Source organism: Myripristis murdjan, chromosome 8 (assembly GCF_902150065.1).
Source record: "Myripristis murdjan chromosome 8, fMyrMur1.1, whole genome shotgun sequence".
NCBI lineage: Eukaryota > Metazoa > Chordata > Actinopteri > Holocentriformes > Holocentridae > Myripristis > Myripristis murdjan.
The window spans coordinates 14,097,912-14,123,175 of NC_043987.1; the positions used below are offsets into that span (position 1 = coordinate 14,097,912).

The following is a 25,264-nucleotide window of genomic DNA, read 5'->3' on the forward strand; positions in this document are numbered from 1 at the left end:
AAAAAAAAAGTCAGTTTCTGCAGTCATGTGTTGTTCTGACCTTTACAATTAACAGTGATTACTACAACTATATTACCAACAAGAAGATTGAGATGATGAGTGCAGATGATGAGATGAGTGTGTAAGTGTGCATGACAGTGTGTGGGATGGATAAGAGAGATTTAAGAAATCCATATTAGCCTACACTAGTCATCAAGACTTCAAGTGTACAGATTGTCTCATACCGAAAAACAAAGCTACTCATAACATGCAAGCAGGTCAGATGAATAAAATGAGAAAGAATGAGACTGACAGAAAGAAAGAGAAAAGCAGGATCAAGCTGGGGAGTAACCTACATTTTCATTGTGTGAATATATAATTAATTTAGACACAGCAGGATTCTAACAAAAAAAGCATCTTTCAATAAACAATCACATGAAAGGTATAAAATTATCACAGTAATTACAAGAAAAAAATGTTTATTGTTTTCACTCCAGGCCATTCTGCCATCTAACAGACTATTTTTGAATGGGTTAAATATGCACGAGGGCCATGAAACATATCCTTGACGTAAAACAATATCAAACAAAGGTAGGCTACATGTAACACCACAGTGACACCCAGAGTCAAAAAGCAGTATATCATGACCGTCTTCACTAGGACAGACAGTTCCATATCCCATATCATACTCTGTGCTCGTTGTAATTAAGGCAAAGACTTTTTGAGTAGAGTGGTTGTGACACTGTAATTAATTTTTCCTTTTGATTCTTTAATTTTTTTTTTTTTTTCCCTCGTCCTCAATCCAGAAATTACAAAACTGCACCGGCTGCTTGCAGTTGAAAGATGGTTCACAGTAAAAGATTTTGGTTGAGTAACCCCACCCTCATCACTATTTTGCACATATGAGTGAGCTCAGGATTGATGAAACAAACTACACTGCGTCCCTGCTGTTCTTTCGTTGTAGGACTACACCCCCCACAATGCTTTGCGTGTTCAACATGGCGCCTCACATCGCAGCCTGACTTATGTCAACAATGTAAGACACCGAAACGCGGCTAAACACGGTTAAGACGGACTGTGTGACGAGGCCGACTGGTTCCGACGGAAGAATGAAACTTTTGCTAACACTGGTGAGACGAATTCATAAACCGCATCCGTGCCGCTTCCCGCGTTGTCTCAGCTCCGGTGCCGGCTCCTCTGGTCCGGCTGACAGCGGCCTCTTACCTCTCCGGGATGAGGAGCTGATAGTCGGGTCGAGTCGGCAGCTGGTGCAGAGGCTCGGCGCACAGGTGGAGGTGAGGGCGGACTTCATCAGTGAGGAAGAAGAGGGAGCTCTTATGCAGGAGCTGGAGCCAGGCTTGAGGAAGAAACGCTACGAGTTCGACCACTGGGACGATGTAAGTCACGTTTTAGAGGTTGACCTTGATGTGTTGACTTAATATTGCTTAGGCTACTTGAAATTTTGGAAGACGAAATTCTCATAATGTTGTTCTGGTTCAAATTTGTGACCCATTGCTGCTATTTCATGAACTCGTCCTCACTTCTGATTGGCCGAGACGCGTTCGAAACCGCCAAAAAACGCCTCTTAATTGCACAAGTATGGTCGCTTAATTAAGTTTTTTTTGTTTTGTTTTGTTTTGTTTTGTTTTGTTTTGTTTTGTTTTGTTTTTTACATGTTAATATCCTAACAGGAAGTTGGCACTCTTTCTCAGAGTCTGGTGAGATCCAAAATAACGCCGGTATCAAAGAAGATTTAGGGGGTGGAGAGAGGTGTAACTGCAGATAAAGTGACCTTAATAAGTTCACATTCTACTGTGCCACTACACCACGATACTGCCACTGACAAGTGCTTTAACATTACTGTTAAATTGTACATGAAACTTCAATAAACAAAATTAATTTTAAAAAAAGGCTTAATGAATGAATAAATAAACAAACTCCCTCCCACTTTCCTTCCCATCCGCTCCTTTTCTTTGTGACCCAGAAACTCTCATCTTGCAGGCTGTCCCAGTAGTGTGTTATTTATTTTTTTTTTTTTTACTACACAGATTATGGGAAAAGCATCCCCTACTCTGCCTCTGGTCGGCTAACCCTAACCGCATCCTAACCCTATCCTTATCCAACTGACCCATTCCCATAACCCAGATATTCCCGTCTTGGTGAGGAAAAAATGATGTGTCCCAATACAGTGAGAAGGGTCTAATTGTGTACTTGCAGCACAACATGACACATCCACTTTACAACACGACACACCCCTGCAGTAACTTCATGGATTAGTATGGGTATGGATCAATAACTGGCAGGGCTTTCAGGTAGAAGACCTTTGATTTCCATATGACGCAAGAGCGCTGTTAGTTTCACCTAACGACAAATTATTTTAACACAAACATGACCTTTTAATAGCCTAAACCAAGTAGTTTTCATGTGTTAAATCCATGAAGTGGGTGTATGGTGTTGTACTGCATGTATTACCCCACACCTACAGCAAGACCTACTTGAATACATTATGGAAACAAATGAAGAGCTTCATGCTCTCCAAGGAACCTGTGAGCAAGGAAAATTCAGAGGATCCTATTAGGAAGTATTTTTTAAGTGCCACATGCAGTTGTAATCACTGCACTACTATGACTGCATTTTGAATACGCCAGCCATTTTAAAGCATTGTAATCGTCTATTGTTATCGAAGGTAGTGTTATTTATTTAGCTATTCATAACAGATAAAAAAGACAAAAAGATGAAAACCAACCAACCAAGCCAAAACTTCCACTAACTCATCTGTGAATCATAAGCTTACATCATCATATCCCACTGTTAGAAAAAATAATTTTCACCATAAAATCACATAAAGTCACCATAAAAATCAACTCCCACCCCCACCCCCAAACACCATATTGTTTGACAGTTAGTTATAATAAGCTACAGTTATTAATAATTGCAGGTGTCATGGCTCGCAAGGCATTGGCTCCGTAAATCCTTGTAAAGCACAGTAACACCATGGATACACAAATAACACAAAGGCTTATTACAAAAATATTGCATGGTTGTGTGTTAAGACACCGGCCTGACCTATGATGTGCTCACTAACCTTCCTTTTAGGCTATTCACGGCTACAGAGAGACGGAGCGTGTCAAGTGGGGCGCAGCATGCGAGGAGGTCTTGAGTCGTGTCAGATCTGTAGCGTTTGGAGAAGGCAGTCCTCTCCTTGGTCCTGTACATGTTCTAGATCTGGACAAGGCTGGCTACATCAAACCTCACATAGACAGTGTCAAGGTAATTCTCCCTATTGCTTGTAGAGACCTCAGCAATGCTAAAAAGAAAAGCTTCAGCAGATATGTTTTTTTTCCATAGATTTTACTGAAAAAATCCAGTGACTGGAAATCTGAAATTCCCATAGAATGACAGTATGTTTATTAATAGCTATTTTGATCGCATTTCAGTATCCCCACTTTTATTTCCTGTTTTACTTTGTTGTTCTTGAACCTTGTTCTACAATCGAAGTTTCCTCATAAAGAGTGACTATTTAGACTTCCTTTAAAGACCCTTTGTTGATGTGCCTTTGATTTCATCATTCATTTCTGTCCACCTTCCTTTCCCTTCTGTCCACAGTTTTGTGGCAGCACCATCGCAGGGTTAAGTCTCCTGTCAGACAGCATCATGCGCTTGGTGAAGGAGGGTGCCCCCAGTGAATGGCTAGATTTGTTACTGCCCCGCCGCTCACTCTACATACTGAGGTTTGGCCTGTACTGCAGTAGCTTCAAAAGAAAATGATTTGATTTAGTTTGGACACCTGACTACTTGTCTGTAAAATGTCTAGAAGATAAATTTGATCTTTTCTAGGTTTTTTCTAGGTTTTTTCTTTTCTTTTTGTAAATAGTATGGAACAACCGATATTGCAGTACACAATGAACTGTGCCTTTAGTGAATCATTCTATAGACTCCACGCAATAAAAAGTGACTAAAGGCCAGGTTCGATCTCAGATTCCACCTCCTTGATTCTGTGCCTTTTTATCAATCATTGTTTTCAACCTCCAGTCTTATGTTGAGTTTATAAAGAAAAAAAAAAAACAATACTGCATTCCATTTAGAATGAGGCGTGTTAGAGCTGTTTTCCCAAAGCTCATTGTGCACTGCTCTCTGGTAACATTAAGAAAATGACATTTGCACAAAACAGAAAAACAATGTAATGGATACAAATGAAAAGCAGTTTAGAAACCATCTCTGATATTTTAATCAGGAACGTTAATGTAATTTGCTAGACAGGATAACCGGTATCTAACAACTGTAATCTAGTAGTCCTTTTTCTGTGCCTCCTACACACCCAGGGACCAGGCGAGATATGACTTCACTCATGAGATCCTGAAAGATGAGGAATCTGTCTTCCATGGACTGAGAGTGCCTCGCCAGCGCCGCATCTCTGTCATTTGTCGGAACCTTCCTGTGTGAAGCAAAGGAGTCCAGGAGGGAAAAATACAAATACAGCACCTGCAGTACAGACTCAGCTGGGATATTACAAAAAACACAGCATGAATTATGCTGGTGATCTCCATTGATAGATTAAAAATGTTTAGATCAGTATTTAAAGGTGGACTTGATTGTGGGATTGCTGAATATGACGTCCCAAATGGAAATCACCAACGCCAGAGCCACCAGAAAATCCCTATTGATTCTGAATAGTGTGAAGAAATTATTGTGGCTTTGGTGTGTCACTCTTCTTCTGTATAATATGGAGTGTTTAATAGCACACACTGTTAAACCGAGCATATTTCCAGTGCACTTTGCTAAAATAAAATCTCAGTGAAATTGCAAGTGTGAAGTATCTGCTGCTCTGTTGTAAAACTGGGACTCCATGAAGATGTGTTTTGTTTGTTTGTTTGTTTGATTTTTATAGTCTTTAAAAGAGGCTCTAAGAAAGGGATATCACAAGAGTCAACATTCAGCCACCAAGCCAATGCCAAAATTTGGATTATGATGCAGATACTCATGTTTTAGTGTCTGTGGTGTCAATGCAACTAGATACCTCACTTCGTAACTCAGCGTAATTTTAATGTAGGTTCCTGTATGCTTAAATTCTTGAAACACTTGAAGTTACATAAATCAACCATGTGAAATTTTTTTGACTAGCTTATATTGATTTAACATGAGCACTTTGTGTGTAAAGTACATGATAGAAATTTACTCCCACACTTTAAGCACTAATAAACTCACTTGTTATCAAAACCTCATCCCTCCTATCCAGATAGGTGAGATGGATGATAGAATTTCTGAGAAATGTTGCTCCACTGTGCAATCCACATGTGCCAGCCACACAATCCACACATCCACTACCAGTCAAAAGTTTGGACACACCTTCTCATTTAATGTTTTTTCTTTATTTTCATGACTATTTACATTGTAGATTCTCACTGAAGGCATCGAAACTATGAATGAACACATATGGAATTATGTAGTAAACAAAAAAGTGTGAAATAACTCAAAACATGTTTTATATTTTAGATTCTTCAAAATAGCCACCCTTTGCTTTGATTACTGCTTTGCACACTCTTGGCATTCTCTCGATGAGCTTCATGAGGCAGTCACCTGAAATGGTTTTCCAACAGTCTTGAAGGAGTTCCCAGAGATGCTGAGCACTTGTTGGCCCCTTTGCCTTCACTCTGCGGTCCAGCTCACCCCAAACCATCTCGATTGGGTTTAGGTCCGGTGACTGTGGAGGCCAGGTCATCTGGTGCAGCACTCCATCACTCTCCTTCTTGGTCAGGTAGCCCTTACACAACCTGGAGGTTTGTTTGGGCTCATTGTCCTGTTGAAAAATAAAAAATAAATGATGATCCAACTAACCAGGTTGGACCAGGTCTTAAACCGGATGGGATGGCATGTCGCTGCAGGATGCTGTGGTAGCCATGCTGGTTCAGTGTGCCTTCAATTTTGAATAAATCCCCAACAGTGTCACCAGCAAAGCACCCCCACACCATCACACCTCCTCCATGCTTCATGATGGGAACTATGCATGTAGAGACGATCCGTTCACCTTTTCTGCGTCGCACAAAGACACGACAGGTGGAACCAAAGATCTCAAATTTGGACTCATCAGACCAAAGCACAGATTTCCACTTTGTTTAGGCCAAGAAACACAAACAAATCCAAACAAATCTCTTCTTGTTGCTTTTATTTTTGCTGATTCTCAACTCTATGTGGCCGTGTCTCCTGATGACACTGGACCAATTGACTCACTTTTTAACTGCATTTTAGATATTAAGGCTTGGATGTCACAAAATTTTTTACAGCTTAACCTGGACAAAACAGAATTACTGATTATTGGTTCAAAGGCTCAGAGAGAGAAACTGGCCTCTAAACTAAATACACTTAGACTAAACACAAGCCAAGAGGCAAGAAATCAAGGAGTGATATTTGACTCTGATTTTAATTTTAAACCACATATATGCAGTGTCACAAAAACAGCATTTTATCATTTAAAAAATATCTCCAAAGTGAGACCATTTCTCTCTGGGCAATACAGAGATAATAATGCACGCTTTTATAACTAGCAGGCTAGACTACTGTAACGCTCTCCTTTCTGGTCTACCCAAAAATACTATTAATCAGCTGCAACTGATCCAAAACTCTGCAGCGAGAGTTCTGACTCAGACCAGAAGGAGAGCACACATTACGCCTATTTTAAAATTCTTACACTGGCTGCCTGTTAGTTCTCACATTGATTTTAAAGTTCTTTTATTAGTTTATAAGGCGCTGCATGGACTTGCACCGGACAATATATCAGAGATGCTTTTAGTACATGAACCAGGTAGGCTCCTCCAATCCGGCTCGTCTCTTTTGGCTGTTCCACAGAGTAGAACCAAAACATTTGGTGATGCTGCTTTCAGCCACTATGCACCAAAACTCTGGAACAGCCTGCCGGAGGATCTGAGAGGAGCTGGAAGCACTGAAACTTTTAAACGTAGACTAAAAACCCATCTCTTTGGTCTGACCTTTATGTAGTGTCTTATACTATTATAATCTTATAATTTTATAGTTTTATAGGTACTCTATTTTCATTGTTATTTTACTGATGGTTTCTATGTATTGTATTCTACAGGGCCGGCCATGGTATAGGCAGTATAGGCATAGGCATAGTATGCTAAGGACGCCATCTGCTGGAGGGGCACCGCTAGCGGCCAGAGGGGCACTGGAGGTTGGAGAATATCATGCATTTGTTTGAAAGGTGCTATATAAATAAAATTTGATTGATTGATTGATAGTAGTGGTTTCTTATCAGCTATTTGACCATAAAGGCCTGATTCGCACAGTCTCCTCTGCACAGTTGACATAGAGACAAAAACCCGCCAGTTGTTTCAAAGAAAAGGCTTGTTGCTGCTACCTTTGTTCCATTGTTAGATTATGGTGATGTACTGTATAGGAATGCCTGCTCTACCTCCTTACATATGCTGGATGCCATTTATCATTGTGCTTTAAGATTCATTACTGATTGTAAGTCACGCACCAATCATTGTTCTCTGTATACTAAAGTAGGCTGGCTGTCTCTGTCTGCACGTAGGCTTCGACACTGGTACACCTTCATATATAAAGCAATTATGAGACTACTCCCCCCATACCTCTGTACTTACCTTACTCTCACATCAAATTAATCATACAGTTTGCACTCTCTGCACTTTCTACCCACCTCTGTCCGCAGAACCCGTACTGAGTTTGGCAAGAGGGCATTCATGTACTCTGCTCCCTCTGACTGGAACAGTTTACAAAAAACTATAAAACTGCAGGGTTTTATCTCTATTGTTGATTTTAAAGCCAGAGTTAACATCTTTTTAATGGCAAATTACACTACTCACAAAAAGTTAGGGATATTCGGCTTTCGGGTGAAATTTCAGGATGAACCTAAAATGCATTATAACCTTTACAGGTGAACTTAATGTGACCTTCTGTAAACTTTTGAATGCACATGTCCAACTGTTCAGTGTTTCAGTACTTTTTGCACAAGTTGCTGTTCTCTAACAAGGAGTTTAACGGCAAAATTCACAACAGGTGTTTGATCCATGAATCGACCAATAAATTTCCTGGTTCAATTAAAATTGGTATTTAAACAGTCCTCCTCATCATGCTGTTCTCATTTTGGCATCATGAGACCAAGACGACACCTAACAATTGATCAGCAGCACCTCGCCATTGCGATGCTTCAAACAGGATGTTCTCAGATGGACGTGGCCACAGAGCTTAGAGTGTCACAGAGTGTCATCAGCAAGTTGCAACAGAGATACAGAGAGACTGGAAGAGTCACAGAAAGGCATAGAAGTGGACATCCTTTGGCCACATCCCACACTGATGACCACTTCATTGTGAACAGTGCCCTGCGGAACCGGATGATGAATGCCACTCAACTCCAAGTGTCACGTCAGACCATTCGAAACCGTTTACATCAGCATGGTCTGCGTGCTAGACGACCTGCAAGGGTACCTGACCACACCACCAGGCACAGGTGTCATCGTCTTGCATGGGCCGGGGAGCATTTACGCTGGACGAGGGACCAGTGGGCCTCAGTGCTGTTCTCTGATGAAAGACGATTCATGTTGAGCAGAAATGATGGCCGCCAACGATGTTGGAGACGTCAAGGAGAGCCCTATGCATCAGCCACTGTTGTCACCAGACGAGCCTTTGGAGGTGGTGGTGTTACAGTGTGGGCAGGTGTGTCAAGTCAATACAGAACTGCCCTAATGGTACAGTGAAAAGCCCATACTACCTGAATAACATCATTAATCCAGTCATTGTGCCCCTGCATGAACAACACAGGCCTAATTTCATCTTCATGGACGACAATGCTCCAGCTCATCAAGGTCATATCATTAGGGAATGGTTGCTGGAGACTGGGGTACCTCAGATGGAGTGGCCTGCACTTTCTCCAGACCTGCATCCCATAGAAAACCTATGGGATCAGCTGAGTCGCCGTGTAGAGGCTCAGAGCTCTGTACCCCAGAACCTCAATGTCCTGAGGGCCGCCCTTCAAGAAGAGTGGGATGCCATGCCTCAGCAGACAATAAGTCTACTTGTGAACAGCATGAGACGTCGTTGTCAGGCTGTAATTGATGCTCAAGGGCACATGACAAGTTATTGAGACATTGACATTTTTTGTTGTGGTATACCCACCACTGTTGTTGGCTTTTGTTTCAATAAATTGTTTGAGATGAGGAAATCACCAGTGCATGCTTTTACTTAAATGCCCTACTTTCATGATATAATATCACTGTAGCGTGAACTTTTTACATTTTCCGTAAATTTCACCCGAAAGCCAAATATCCCTAACTTTTTGTGAGTAGTGTATGTAATCTGTAAATGTTTTATTGGATAGTATTTTAGCAGTAGCTACTGATCAGTGTTCTTTTAGTGCGTAGTGTTGTGGTTGTTTTGTTCTATTTTGTTTGATTTAACATACTCGTTCTCTCCTCAGGATCCCCTGGTACAGCCTTCTTTTTCCACATCCAGCTCTCTCTTCCTCCTTCTCTCTCCCTATCCCCCCCGGTCTTCTCCTGGTCTTTTTTTTTCCCTCTCATGTCTCTCCCTCTGCGATGGACTGGTGACCTGTCCAGGGTGAACTTATCCTTAGCAGTAGAGGTGAGTCTTGGTCTTCCTTTACTTCAGTTCTTAAAGTAATGATGGACTGTCATTTCTCTTTATTTAGCTGATTGGTTCTTGCCATGATATGATTTCTAACAGTTGTCAAATAGGGCTGTCAGCTGTGTACCAACCTGACTTTCTGCACAACACAAATGATGGTCCCAACCCCATTAAGAAGGCAAGAAATTCCACAAATGATCCCTGACAAGGCACACCTGTGAATTGAAGACCATTTCAGGTGACTACATCATGAAGCTCTTTGAGAGAAGGCCAAGGGTTTGCAGCGCTGTCAACAAAGCAAAGAGTAACTACTTTGAGGAATCTAAAATATAAAACATATTTAGAGTTACTTAAAAAAAAAATTCTTTGCTACATAATTCCATATATCTTGCTTCATATATCTTCAGTGTGTATCTACAATGTACAAAGTAGTAAAAATAAAGAAAAAACATTGAATGAGAAGGTGTGTCCAAACTTTTGACTGGTAGTGTACATGTGTTTAGAAGATTATGAATTTCAGTTAAAATGGATTGTTACTATAACACACCAGTAGGTGGTAGCAGACCATCTTCTCCATGTAGGCTGGATCATCAAGTGATTCTCTGATCTCTAACTGATATTAACCATAAAGTTGATTCCAGTGAAAGAGAAGAGAAGAAAGAGCCGGCAACCAAGCTTGCCATTTAGAACCAGTCTGATGAGATTTCCTGGTAAACTACTGACACTGTCAGTCTGACAGTCTAGCTTGGCTAAACACAAACATCATACCCACTTGAGCCTGCAAGCACACAGCACAGGTAAGGAGTATGAAGTCTTTAGAAAGGCGACACTTTTTAATGCTGTCTTGTTAATTTTTATTTTGTTAATTTTAATTTTGTTAATATATATATATATATTTACTTAAATGGTATTTATTGGCATGGTTTTTATTTGATGGTTTTTATGTACTTTCAAAAACGAGTATGGTTCACTGTAAAAAGAAAAACCTTGCTCAAATTAAAAAATTTGATGTTCAGTGGTCACATCTAAAATATTTGACTTCACAGAATCTAAATTTAGTCACTTGTTATGAGCTGATTCTTTTATGTTGATGTAAACCATATTACTGCACTTGACCCAACCTTAATTCTTTGTCTTGATCCAAATGAACCAACCTAATTTATTTACATTGAACCAAATAAATAATTAATGTTTGTGTTGACACCAGTAAATTCATTTACACATAATCAAACTATATTTTTCACATTTCATTTTACTTCACATTGCATTTCCCATCTTACACTCTATAAAAGATAAGACACTTGGCCAATACATTATTTCAAAAATTAATTATTCTTTCAATATTCAACTTTCAACAACTTTCAAAGTGCATCATAGCCAGAGTAGTGTATTGCAAAAAACAAAAACAAAACAAACAAACAAACAAACAAACAAACAACCCCCCCCCCCCCCCCCCAAAAAAAAAAAAAAAAACACTTCTTTTGAAACATTTGTCCTGGTTTCACAGCTAACTTTTGAAAAATGTGTCTGGAATGAAGAATGTAGCTAGCCAATATTGGTTTAGCCATGAATGTAACCTAGCCCAATCATAACGAGGGTTTTAGTTTTTGGCCAACATGCATTCCTGACTGTCAATGTTAACCAGCTTGCACGTTAGCTACATTAGCTACAAGCTACAAGCAAAGATGGCTAGCTAGCTTTGGTGGTGGCTGATTAGCCAGCTTAAATGGGGCCATTCTTTGCTATTTAGTGTTTTTACAAAACACTAAAAATTTGAGAATATCCTTCTGCTGTGCAACTTACGTTTATTTTTGGGTGTAATCCATCAAAGATGTCTCTCGCCAGTCAGGCCATGCAAAAAGATAACTGTTTCTGGTGGGGCACATGTAATCTCACGTGAATCACATTTGACTCAAAATAAAAAAAAATATTATCTGCTGAACATGAACTAAAAAATATGTCAGTGAGAAATCAATAACATTTGTGTTGTGTCCTTTGGGCGGATATTTAGTTCCGTAGAAATCAAAACTGATGTCTCAAAATCCAAAAAAGAAAGAGTTTCACAATCAAATCAATAATTTTATTCTTTTTTCAATGGAAGTTATTAGATTGAATGAACAACTGCATGTTAGACTTTTTACAGTGTTGAGAATACTAACATGGTTGAAAAATATATATCTGTATTGTCATCAATTTGTTTTAGGTGTGTTTCTGTTATTGCTATAAAATATCTATATTTATCTATCTATCTATCTATCTATCTACACTATATTACCAAAAGTATTCGCTCACCCATTCAAATGATCAGAATCAGGTGTCCTAATCACTTGGCCTGGCCACAGGTGTATAAAATCAAGCACTCAGGCATGCAGACTGTGAAACAAGACATTTGTGAAAGAATGGGCCGCTCTCAGGAGCTCAGTGAATTCCAGCGTGGAACTGTCATAGGATGCCACCTGTGCAACAAATCCAGTCGTGAAATTTCCTCGCTCCTAAATATTCCACAGTCAACTGTCAGCTCTATTATAACAAAATGGAAGCGTTTGGGAACAACAGCAACTCAGCCACGAAGTGGTAGGCCACGTAAAGTGACGGAGAGGGGTCAGCGGATGCTGAAGCGCATAGTGCAAAGAGGTCGCCGACTTTCTGCACAGTCAATTGCTACAGAGCTACAAACTTCATGTGACCTTCAGATTAGCCCAAGTACAGTACGCAGAGAGCTTCATGGAATGGGTTTCCATGGCCGAGCAGCTGCAGCCAAGCCACACATCACCAAGTGCAATGCAAAGCGTCGGATGCAATGGTGTAAAGCACGCCGCCACTGGCCTCTAGAGCAGTGGAGACGCGTTCTCTGGAGTGATGAATCACGCTTTTCCATCTGGCAATCTGATGGACGAGTCTGGGTTTGGAGGTTGCCAGGAGAACGGTACATTTCAGACTGCATTGTGCCGACTGTGAAATTTGGTGGAGGAGGAATTATGGTGTGGGGTTGTTTTCAGGAGCTGGGCTTGGCCCCTTAGTTCCAGTGAAAGGAACTTTGAATGCTTCAGGATACCAAAACATTTTGGACAATTCCATGCTCCCAACCTTGTGGGAACAGTTTGGAGCGGGCCCCTTCCTCTTCCAACATGACTGTGCACCAGTGCACAAAGCAAGGTCCATAAAGACATGGATGACAGAGTCTGGTGTGGATGAACTTGACTGGCCTGCACAGAGTCCTGACCTGAACCCGATAGAACACCTTTGGGATGAATTAGAGCGGAGACTGAGAGCCAGGCCTTCTCGACCAACATCAGTGTGTGACCTCACCAATGCGCTTTTGGAAGAATGGTCAAAAATTCCTATAAACACTCTCCTCAACCTTGTGGACAGTCTTCCCAGAAGAGTTGAAGCTGTAATAGCTGCAAAAGGTGGACCGACATCATATTGAACTCTACGGGTTAGGAATGGGATGGCACTTCAGTTCATAGTATGAGTAAAGGCAGGTGAGCAAATACTTTTGGTAATATAGTGTATCTATAGAGATAGATAGATAGACTTTTAGCCAACAGAGACAAAGAGAAGATGGGGTCAGAGAGCAATGCAGGAAAGATGTGTGTCCTTGTGACAGGGGGATCTGGGCTGGTAGGAAGAGCCATCGAGCATGTGGTGCAAGAGGAAGGTGGGAAACTGGAGGGAGAAGAATGGATTTTCCTCTCTTCTAAGGATGCCGATCTTGTGTAAGTTGCTTCACTAGGGCACTTTCATCCAAGTATGGCATACCAACTAATTAGTATGCCATTATTAAAACTATTCCATTGAACTTTTCTTTTCTGTCCTGCCCATGTTGTAACTGTGAAATTAAAAATAAGATCGATTTATGACCTTTTTCCACAACTTGATAAGCAGCACTTCTGATTGGTTGCGACTGGATTAAGATCAGCCTTATTTACTCATATTCATAGGTAGGAGCTGTTCAGTGACACACGTCCAAATGACAGACTACTATTATTGGACAGTGGGAACCTCTACTATGGCATTCGAGGGGTCTTGTTCAAGGGCACTGCAACAGTTGTTGAGAGAGGGCTGAGTGCTCAACCCAGACTTCAAATGGCTACCTTTATGTATCATTTTCTAACCTTTCCAAATCAATGCTATTGCATTCCAGTGTGTAATTTATTCCTGTTTAAAACTGTGTGCTATAATGTTGACAGAGATGTTGGGCAGACCAGGGCTTTGTTTGAAAAGTATCGTCCCACCCATGTCATCCACCTTGCTGCAAAAGTGGGAGGACTGTATCTACACATGAAGAGCAACCTGCACTTTTTGGTGAGAATGCAGTATTACAACAGAGAAAGAGGCTGATATATTATTGCAATGTTTCAGATACTGCAGACAATATCCACATTGTCTTTTAACATTTTTGCAGAGGGACAATCTCAAGATCAATGACAATGTACTACAAACTGCTCATGACATGGGTGTCACCAAGGTAGTGTCTTGTCTGTCCAGCTGCATCTAAAACCACCTACCCCATTGATGAGACCATGGTGAGTTCAGTAACTAATAGTAAAACAATAAGACAACAAGGGGTTGAACAACAAATCAGCTGATGAGACTGTGGCAAGCTTAGCAATATCCACATATCCATATGAGACTGTCATTAGCAACTAATCATACCCCAGTCAAAAAGAGGGTGTTTAGTTGCTAGCAAGACTATCATTTGGAGACAGTGTTTAGATATGTCCATTATAATTTTTTTTTTTTTTTTCTGTGGTGACTCTCCTTCTGTATCATGAGGTAGAGACTCTGCCACATTGACTGGTACTACATTATTCCCCATTTAAACTTTACTTAAAGCATTATTTGATCCCTCCTATTGTCTTGGTTTGACCCAGGACAATAGGAGGGATCAAATAATGCAATATGAGGGATCAAATAAAGCCTGTAGCTCACCATATCAAAGGCTCACCACATCAGCCTCACCCCAAGGCGAGGCAGATGTGACTAACTGCACCTGCCTACCTGACAGCACAAGTTGTTGTTGTCCTGAAACTGAAAAGAGAGGTATTCATGAAGTAGTTAACTGCTTCCTATCCTACAGCCTTCCCTACATGCCACACTAACTGCACTTCTACAGTCCTAAATAAAAGTACACATTAAAGTCGCTATAGTTGTCAAATTACTGGAAACAAACACAGTAAATGTGCTATTACTGCAAAGGAAGTTTTGCCTTTAAAGTCTAGAAACAATGAAATAGAACTTTTGTCAGTGGACCTGGTTCAGCCACACAGTTATGATTATTTTATATCAATAAGCAGAGACACTGGGCCCTATCTTGTGCCACCCGCTATCCGCTGCCACTACCCGCTATATATTATAGTTTTGTGAAAATTAATTACATTTGTGTATTATTTTCTAAATCATCGCTCAATGTGAGACCTATGTCGTCGGCCTTTCAACATATTTTCTATTTATTGTGACAAACCTTGCTATAAAATTATAAAAATATTTGTGACTCTTGCTGACAGTATTTTCTATGTATTCCACAAACATTTTCAGGTTTTATCATTAATAAAGGTATATTATTTTCACAATTTGGAATGTCACACCAAATGATATATTGTCACACCATATGATCATGTCGCCATGTGTCAATGCAAACCATGTATTAGCCTACCTGTTGGTGAGTACTGATCACTCATATGGCAGGAAATATTTAACCACTCATAACTACTGGAAGGTAATATTCCAATTTTATTGTTTGATTTGATATGGATGACATGACATGGCTGTTTTGCTGTCTTCAGTGTCAAACATGTATAAATAAAAACTATATTTGTCAAAGACCTTCTCAATATTATGCAGAACATTATGCTTTATGTGAACATACTTAACATTAAAACAGTTCATTACTCATTTTTTTCAGATTTTTCAACCAAACATAACAAAAGACTCTTGATACTGAATTCAGGTATCTCCCCTTTCTGTTTCTTTTCTTGATATCTGTTAACAGAGAAACAGAATAGTGTGAACATTTTAACAGTTGTGGGCCAACTGGGCCAGCAAGGCTTGTTTGCTGGCCTGGACATCATCAGAAAATACATTTCATTTAAATAAATATGTTTATTTATTAATCAGTACATCAAATTGTTCCCCATAGTCTATTCTCTTCATTTCATAACTAGGTTCCTCTTAGTTGCCAGGCTTCAAGAAATCTGCCCTAAGGCCTTTTGAATCAACAATGAAGGCAACCCCTAAAACCCTCCCTCAGACCTTCCTATTGGTCAATGAATGGAGACAGACAGTTGTCAGCAACTCCTCTCTCTTTGCAGGGTCTGAGTTCAGTCTCTCCCTGTATCTCTTTGTCCTCTCTGCACTCGTCATTATCTGCCTCAAGCTGACAAAAGAAAAGGGAATGTATGGTTTAAGACGAAGACAAAACATTGTTTTGACTTAAACAGCATTCTAAGGTTTCTGTGAAGGGGTCTGCTGTATCTGTCTGATAAACTAGAAATCTGTATCACCGAATAAAACTAAACTAAACTAAACACAATCTACTGTGGATAATTACAGCATTTATGTGATGATGGACCCAAACAAATGTTTAAAAGGACAAAACATACATTGGACTTTGTTATTTATTGTTATATCTCCAGGAAATTACAATTCGTATCATATGGTGTGACAATCAAATCATATGGCGTGACAGGCAGACATGTCACAGCATATGATGAAATGTCATCACACCATATTATGTTTTCTGCACTTAGCACAACCTTGAGTCTTGTAGCTACACATTAGCATACTAACAACATGCTAGCTATAACAAAGCAACATAGATTTACATGTAATTATTAAAATTAAAATTAATTTTCTTTGCATTTTTATGAAAAATGTTTCACACCAAAAGACATCTGGAAGTGGGACTTTTGTCAGAGTGCCAACAAGATCTGATTTATTGAAAATATAAAAATTATAACTCACCTCAGAAACCTGTTATGGTCTGGTATTGCTAGTAACCATAGATATCTATAATAAAGGCTTTTATTATAGATATCTATGCTAGTAACCACCTTGCTGAAGAAGGACCTCTCCTTCCCAAGGGTGTCAAAACAGTTGCCCGTTGAAATATCCCAAAATAGTGTCACACCATATGATTTTGATTTGTGTGACAAAATCGTTTGGATCACGAACAAAGTTGACAGCGGCTTTTGATGCGGGTTTCAGTGAAACGTTTCGTGTTGCCATGGAAACCACACAGACCCGGGCAATAAGATATAGGCGGAGTAATATTTTCAGTGATGAGGTTTTTAAGCATTATTACACAAGAGGGTGTGTTTGACCGTTATCACATCATGACACTGATGTGGTCAGGAACGAGGTGCTTGCGCCCAGTTCCGTTAGCATCATGGCTAGCCATACTCAATTGCTCATTTGAGCACATTCTAGACATCTGATTGACCAATCAGATTGCTCGGTCGGGTCTACGTGTTGTATAATTTTTAAAAATCTCACGTACCCCCTGGAGTTCCTCCAAGTACCCCCAGGGGTAGTACACCCATTTGAAAAACTGTGTTCTAGATAATAGAAAACCGCTTCGCGGCACAGATGATTTTTTTTTTTTTTTAAGTGCTCTTACCGCCCACCCAATGTTCCGCCCCGGGTGGCTGCCCGCTTTGCTCGTGACAAAAACCGCTACTAGCCACCTCACCACCCCCTGTGTTTCCCAGGGACATAATACCATACTTAGAATTGATAAGAGAATTGATAAAGAATTGTATCGATAAGAAGAATCGATAATGGCATTGATATCGATAATTTCTTATCAATACCCTCCCCTAAATTAAAACCATTTTCCCATAGTGAGTAGCTTGCCACTTTTGTTTTCCTCATACCAAAGAATTGCACTCGTGTTTCAGGAGCTGTACTAAACTCTCTCCATTTATGTGATATTTGGTTATAAATTCCATCTCATGTAGTGAAGTGATGACAGTTTTTGTTCTGGTTAATCTTATTATGAGGCAGCAAATATAAAAATTATGTCCCTATAACGTATCAGAGAGAGAGAGAGAGAGATTGGCTGCAAGTCTCGCTCATTCTGGCTCGATATCAAACATTATCAAGCTCTAACTTTGGCTGACACTGTCTGATTTTTATTTTATTTATTTATTTTTTGATTTTTTTGATTTTGTGTCCTTAGCAAATTATATAGCATCAGCAGATGACACAGTACAAATTATATTATGCATTTGATCAGTTTTTCAAGGAGACTAACCTTCGTAATCTTCCTCTTCTTCTTCTTAAATGTTGCTTTTTTTGGCCATAGGAGAGAGATCTCTTTCCTTCTTTGTTGCTATTCTTCCACAGTGACATAGTCTTGACAAAGGATAACATATATTGGGCTACATTCTGGACTGCTGATTACCAGAATCCTCAACCTTAGCCCTCTCCTCTTCTTGGACAGTGCAAAGCAAGGAACACTTATAACTCTTAACTCTTGAACATGTTGATGTCTCAGGAGAGAAGGGGTGCTAAGGTGATGATATGTACTCAAAGATGAGATTCAGCCTTTTAGGCTTCACAAATGCAGCTGGCAGGCCTGCCTAACCCTTCTTTATGGACAGCTTCAGCAGCTGTGTGTGGTGTGATGTGTGAAGACTGATGTTGCAACATATTTGAATCCTGCTGCACTGCCAAGGCCACAACGGCAACATTTCCTCTTCAGTCTCTCAACACCTTGAGAAAACGGAATGATTTGAATATCTGCACTCAAAAGAGTGCCACAGTTTTAGGGCTGTACCTCAGACCACAGTGGAGAGTTTCATGAGATGACAATGAATAGTAGAATGACTGTGGTACTGCTGCATAATATAAAAAATGGTTTTCGTGTATTGTAAATAAGGAAGAAAGTCAGTTGATAGCCAGCTGAAAAATGCCTGGCTTCAATGAGCTCAGTTTTGCCCAGTGAATAGATGTGATCATTTTTGCAGATCACATCTCTCAGTTCTGCTCCATGTCATTCCCACCAAAAACTCCACCAGTTTATTTCCTCCCCTTCAAGCAGAGAGGAGGAACTAATTAGTGAAATCACTGGTTTTGGTTGAAAAAAAAAAAAAAAAATGCAGCCTCTTAGCCCTCCATGGCACATGGCTCGACACATGCGCTCTACATTGACTGTCAAATAAAGCAGAAATGCCAAAGAATAATCTTTGAAGTTTGTCATCCCTAATTCCCACAGATACACAACGGGCCACCCCATGACTCCAACTTTGGCTATTCACATGCTAAAAGGATGATTGATGTCCAGAACAGGTGAGCTGTGCAAAGCACACAAAAATGTGGTGTGGACAGATGGGGGACTCTGATACGAAGTCATCTTGACAAAAAGGATTGAAGACACTGTCTAAAAATGTTTAACTTCTGGACATTTATTAATGATGTCAAATTAATTAAAACGACAGCATTAGCAAGCTAGTGCATTTCAATTTAGACTTTTTTTTTTTATGAAGAGGCTATAGAGTTGGGCCACATTTTTTTTTAATTTTGTGAAGCAGATTCTTGGTGATCTCCATTGTTTTGTACTTTCAAGCATATCAAAATACCACTAAGTGATTTATAAACAACAGTAGCACTTTGAAATAAACTATCACTATCAGGATTGAGTATGTGGATATTTAAGTTACCAGTTATGACGAATCGGTCATAATCAGTGGAGATAATGGACAGCAGAGTATTTCAGTGGTCTATAGACAGTTAACAGAAATATGTGATTTACCTTTCAGTACAGTGCAGAAGTATTCAAAAGAAAATCACTGAATGATACGGTTTAAGGCAAAATTGTTGTTGAGTTTTGGCTTGTATTGTTCCCTGGAAGTTATGAGTCCACATGCTGGTGTAATTTTCTCATTAACTGCTCCATGTTCTACTGGGCTGCTAACCCAGAATACTGTATTTTTATCTTTCCATTCACCTCTATAGCACAGGTCCCAAACTAACACTTTTAGTGCATAAACCAGTGCCAACAAAATTATGCCAGAGAGATTATGTCAGTACCAAACAAACAAAAACATTCTGAGGCTTGTAGTATCAAAAGTAGAGATCAGATTGCTTTTAACCTGGTACCATTTAATTCAGCAGAAAATGCTTAAGATTTTTGATAATGGGTTTGTTGCAAATTGTACACACTACACGTTATACATCAAACATGTTAAGCGTTTTCTGCTATGACCCTAAGAGCGGCCAGGGGCACACTTCCCATTAGAGGACAACTTCCAATGGCTTCCACAGCAGGCCTCACATTGTTTCACAGTTGGTATTGCCACATTCAGCATGACACACAGAGCATTTTGGTGTATGATGGTGTAAGTTTGGTTCAGGTTCTGTAAATATCAGCCAGGGGCACACTGTTCATCAGTGATACATATCTTGGCAGGTCACTGGTCCCCATTTTTGAGGAAATGAAAGTAGATCTGGTAGGTAGCGCCTGCAGGAAACTTCCAGATGCTAATTTTATGACGAGGAAGAAACAACTTGATTGTACTTTCATAAATGTAATCATGTCAATCAATCAATCAATCAATCAGGGCACTGAGACTTGTTTTTTTTTTTATATTGGCTTAATCTGCTGAGTTTGCGTTTGTTCATGTGCTAAACATGTTATTTAGGGACCTATTTTGCTGCACTATGTAACTGAATGGAGAGATACAAATACAGTAATCTGGATTAACAGTCTAGGGGAGCACGGAGCAAAAATAAAGATGTTTAACCACCAGGTGGACTCATAACACACCCAGGTAACTATACAAGCCAATTCACTACCATTAAGTTCAATTTTGCTTTAAAGGTGCTAAGCTTGATAATTTAATGATACCTGCATACTCATCATTACGAACCACACAGCTTATTGTGGCAACTGTAAAGCTTCATCTAAAATTCTGTCTAACCTGTGTATGCATGCATGTGTGTGTGTGTACATGTATGTACAGGGCTTACTTTAAGCAGTATGGACGTCGCTACACAGCAGTCATCCCAACCAATGTGTTTGGCCCTTATGACAACTTCAACATAGAAAATGGCCATGTGCTGTCAGCACTCATAAACAAGACATACACTGCCAAAAGTAAGTAGCTTAGACCCTCTTGCCCCTATGCACGTGCTCACATGCCTGTGTGCACACACATAGTAAAGCATTTGTGCCTCACTCTCTCACAGAGGATGGAACTGCTCTGAATGTGTCTGGCTCTGGGACTCCTAGAAGACAGTTCATCTATTCTCTGGTATAGTCCTGCATCTTTGTGCAAGAACTGGCAGCTTATATTTAAATTGTATTCTTAAATTAGAAATTCCTGATTATGTTATGTGTGTCTATCTATGTACACTATATTACCAAAAGTATTCGCTCACCTGCCTTTACTCATACTATGAACTGAAGTGCCATCCCATTCCTAACCCATAGAGTTCAATATGATGTCGGTCCACCTTTTGCAGCTATTACAGCTTCAACTCTTCTGGGAAGACTGTCCACAAGGTTGAGGAGAGTGTTTATAGGAATTTTTGACCATTCTTCCAAAAGCGCATTGGTGAGGTCACACACTGATGTTGGTCGAGAAGGCCTGGCTCTCAGTCTCCGCTCTAATTCATCCCAAAGGTGTTCTGTCGGGTTCAGGTCAGGACTCTGTGCAGGCCAGTCAAGTTCATCCACACCAGACTCTGTCATCCATGTCTTTATGGACCTTGCTTTGTGCACTGGTGCACAGTCATGTTGGAAGAGGAAGGGGCCCGCTCCAAACTGTTCCCACAAGGTTGGGAGCATGGAATTGTCCAAAATGTTTTGGTATCCTGAAGCATTCAAAGTTCCTTTCACTGGAACTAAGGGGCCAAGCCCAGCTCATGAAAAACAACCCCACACCATAATTCCTCCTCCACCAAATTTCACAGTCGGCACAATGCAGTCTGAAATGTACCGTTCTCCCGGCAACCTCCAAACCCAGACTCGTCCATCAGATTGCCAGATGGAAAAGCGTGATTCATCACTCCAGAGAACGCGTCTCCACTGCTCTAGAGGCCAGTGGCGGCGTGCTTTACACCATTGCATCCAACGCTTTACATTGCACTTGGTGATGTGTGGCTTGGCTGCAGCTGCTCGGCCATGGAAACCCATTCCATGAAGCTCTCTGCGTACTGTACTTGGGCTAATCTGAAGGTCACATGAAGTTTGTAGCTCTGTAGCAATTGACTGTGCAGAAAGTCGGCGACCTCTTTGCACTATGCGCTTCAGCATCCGCTGACCCCTCTCCGTCACTTTACGTGGCCTACCACTTCGTGGCTGAGTTGCTGTTGTTCCCAAACGCTTCCATTTTGTTATAATAGAGCTGACAGTTGACTGTGGAATATTTAGGAGCGAGGAAATTTCACGACTGGATTTGTTGCACAGGTGGCATCCTATGACAGTTCCACGCTGGAATTCACTGAGCTCCTGAGAGCGGCCCATTCTTTCACAAATGTCTTGTTTCACAGTCTGCATGCCTGAGTGCTTGATTTTATACACCTGTGGCCAGGCCAAGTGATTAGGACACCTGATTCTGATCATTTGAATGGGTGAGCGAATACTTTTGGTAATATAGTGTATGTGTGTGTTCATTCTCAGGACCTGGGCCGTCTGATTGTGTGGGTACTAAGGGAATATGATGAGATTGACCCCATCATCCTCTCTGGTGAGTATAGTGTTCTTTTATGCTCCTTCATAGCCTGTATTTGCTTGTGTGTGCTGCTGAGTATGTTTCTGTTTGTGATAAATAGAGGACTACTGAGAGAAAGTTGCGGGTTGAAAACAATTCATTGCAAATATATACAGCTTGAACACACATGCACCAGGGCCAGATGACTTCCACACACACACAAGTGACATTCTGTTTATGTGTGCATGTAACTATGTTTTGTTTGACTGACACAGCCTCTCGTTTGCACAGTGGCCGAAGAGGATGAGGTCTCAATCAAAGATGCTGTGGAGATAATTGCACAGTCTATGGACTTCAAAGGCAAAATACTTGTATCTTTTTCATTATTCCCCACTGCTCCTCCACTCTGTCCCTGTTAGCCCTGTTCAACAAAAATGGGGCTGGGATTATTTGGCTTCTCCACTGAATAGTCAGCAAGCCAGAATACAGCACACTTTTAGCTCATTTCACTTTTAGTCAGCAAGCCAGAATACAGCACACTTTTAGCTCATTTCCACTATAAAGAGCCGTGCCGTGAAGGGCCGTGCCAGGCTGAGCCCAGCACGGCCCTGTTTGGCCTTGGAGTGTTTCCATTGCTTATGGTACCAGCGGGTCGGCGTCATAGAATTAGAGAGGCGTGCTCGTTGCCATGGAGTTGTTATAGTAACAAGAGGAACTGTCAGTTATTAGCCTACATTAGCTTTTTGCTACTTTTTTTTAATGGACAAAATCTTGTTTGAATAAAAAAGCCACTGGTCGGCAGCAGGTAAGCTGGCCAGCCCACCTGCTGCTGGCCAGTGGCTTTTTTATTCAAACAAGATTTTGAATAAAAATCTTGTGTCGCGGGCCGGCCGCTGGTCGGCGTCAAGCGGGCCGGCCGCAACACTGGTCGGCGGGCTGGCGGCCGACCCACCTGATGCCATCATCATCATCTTCACAGATGGTCTGCCATCTGCGCTAAGTGGTCACATTTCCATTTCCATTTGTAAAAAAAATGTAAACTAGGCTACACAACAGAAAAACCCAACAAAACACTCAGCAAGCAAATCAATTTCTTCCATAATCTCTCCAGAAACGAATGTTTGTAAATAATAGCCTACTGGCTGACGGTTTAATGGTTGACACTTGTCACTTGTCAGTTTGTAGCAGCCTGGTTAACTGACATTCTAACGGACCAATCACGAAGGAGATCATATTTAGGCCCGCCTCCGCGGCCCCGTTCTAATCGGGCCAGCACCAGATGTCAAACCGGGCTGAAATCTTTCACGGTTGGTTCCCGGAACCAAGCGGGCTGGTGTAGTGGGAATGAATGCGGAACCGTGAATTTCACGGCATGGCGCGGCACGGTACTATAGTGGAAAAACGCTATTTGTTTGCCATGACTCAACATCTACTTACAACAGAAGATTGTTTCATTCCCAAATTCTTAGTTAGTGAAACACATATAAACTGACATGTAAATAAAGCCAGTTAACTATTTAAACTATATGGAACATCTCTGTTGTATGGTCTTAGTATTAAGATGTTTTAATGAACTAAACGTATGACCAGAGGTTAGAAATATGAAGTATCTTCACATAGATATAACAATACATGTGTGAAAATAAAGTAGTTGGGGAACTGACCAACTCATTCACACTTTTGTGACAAAGGTTCAGCACATTTAAATTCTCTAGACAACAAGATGACTTCACAGCAAAATGAAGAATGTGATGAGACATCGTCAAATTTAAGTACAAAAGACGTTTTGCTTACCAGCAACAAAACAATGTGTTATTTCATGTATTACTTTATGAATCCCAGAGAAGTTTATTATTCAGGTATGTGCTTTTATTTAATAATGATGTTTTGGAAGAAAAGCCTAAGCAAGTTCAAACAGGTGGAGTTAAGAGATGTGGTTTTCATCTTTTGCACTGGTTTTCAGAATTTGTTTTCATGTAGTGTATGTAGTTTCTAGATTCACTGTAAATGCAAAATATAAAGAAAACAAAGGTCTGAGGCCCAGCGAAACCCACCTCATCTCTCCTTGACCGTTCACACCAGTTTGACACCACCAAGTCTGATGGGCAGATGAAGAAAACCGCTAGCAATGCCAAGCTAAGACGCTACCTCCCCAACTTCACATTCACACCCCTGAAAGAAGGTCAGAGATCACAGTTTATCTTGACACCATGGATCTGGCTATTTGATGAGCAAAAAAAGTACAATGCTGCTGTCGTGTGAACATCTAATTAAAATTCACTGTGTCCAAACTGAAAATACATCATTAAAATTATTTGAAATAATAGGCAGCAATGGCAATGGTCTGGACTTTCAATATCCAAATTCATACTTAGTCATAAACCAGAATAGGTAAATTAATTATGAAGCTTTCCAGTGTATCCATTCATGTACCATGACCTTAAAGGGGTTAATGAATGAATCAACAGTGTTTTTGTTTGCTTAGTCCCTGCTTTGTCTCACCTAGGGATTTGAAAGTGTTTTTGCATGCAATTTGAATACCACTTATGTTTCCAAAATATAATTTTCTTTTGTTTTTGTTTACAGCCATACAAATGACCTGTAGTTGGTTTGTGGCCAACTATGCTACTGCCCGCAAATGAAATAACCAGGCAAGACACAAAAAGACAAACCACTGGAGCTTCATAATTCTGAAATTCAACTTGTTCTGAATCAAACGTTTGATAAATTTCCTTGTAATTTTTGAGCTATAACTCAGTTCAGTTCTGCAAGTGCTGCGAAGAGGCTTTGAATTTTCCGCTACACAAGAAAGAGTTAATACCATTTTTAAAGCATTTGATCTCTGCAAAAGAACTGCTAATTCACTGTGCTGTGCATTATTATCCAGATAACCATGGTCTGTTAACTGATTGCAGTGCATTACTTGTATAATAGCAATTAAAACAAAACAATCTTTCAAGAGTTGTATTTGATATTGTACATTTGTACAATTAATTCATTTGATTGAG

The 25,264-nt window shown here is 40.4% G+C and overlaps 1 protein-coding gene and 1 pseudogene across 1 annotated transcript; both read left to right on the forward strand.

Annotated features, from left to right (window-relative positions):
* The first annotated feature begins 946 nt into the window (after positions 1 to 946).
* alkbh7 (alkB homolog 7) lies at positions 947 to 4,785 on the forward strand. Its single transcript, XM_030059102.1, has 4 exons — positions 947 to 1,376; positions 3,076 to 3,249; positions 3,586 to 3,710; positions 4,302 to 4,785. Exons 1-4 carry the CDS (start codon positions 1,089 to 1,091, stop codon positions 4,420 to 4,422), a joined length of 708 nt encoding a protein of 235 aa, XP_029914962.1. The 5' UTR covers positions 947 to 1,088; the 3' UTR covers positions 4,423 to 4,785.
* A 5,524-nt stretch (positions 4,786 to 10,309) lies between these two features.
* Positions 10,310 to 25,210, forward strand: LOC115363878 (GDP-L-fucose synthase-like; annotated as a pseudogene).
* Positions 25,211 to 25,264: the final 54 nt, after the last annotated feature.

What these genes read in the sequence shown, in the direction of transcription:
- alkbh7 (XM_030059102.1), top strand. Translation starts at nt 1,089, where the DNA reads ATGAAACTTTTGCTAACACTGGTGAGACGAATTCATAAACCGCATCCG. An exon ending in AGTTCGACCACTGGGACGAT is followed by an intron (nt 1,377 to 3,075) that starts GTAAGTCACGTT and finishes CCTTCCTTTTAG; the next exon opens with GCTATTCACGGCTACAGAGA. An exon ending in CTCACATAGACAGTGTCAAG is followed by an intron (nt 3,250 to 3,585) that starts GTAATTCTCCCT and finishes TTCTGTCCACAG; the next exon opens with TTTTGTGGCAGCACCATCGC.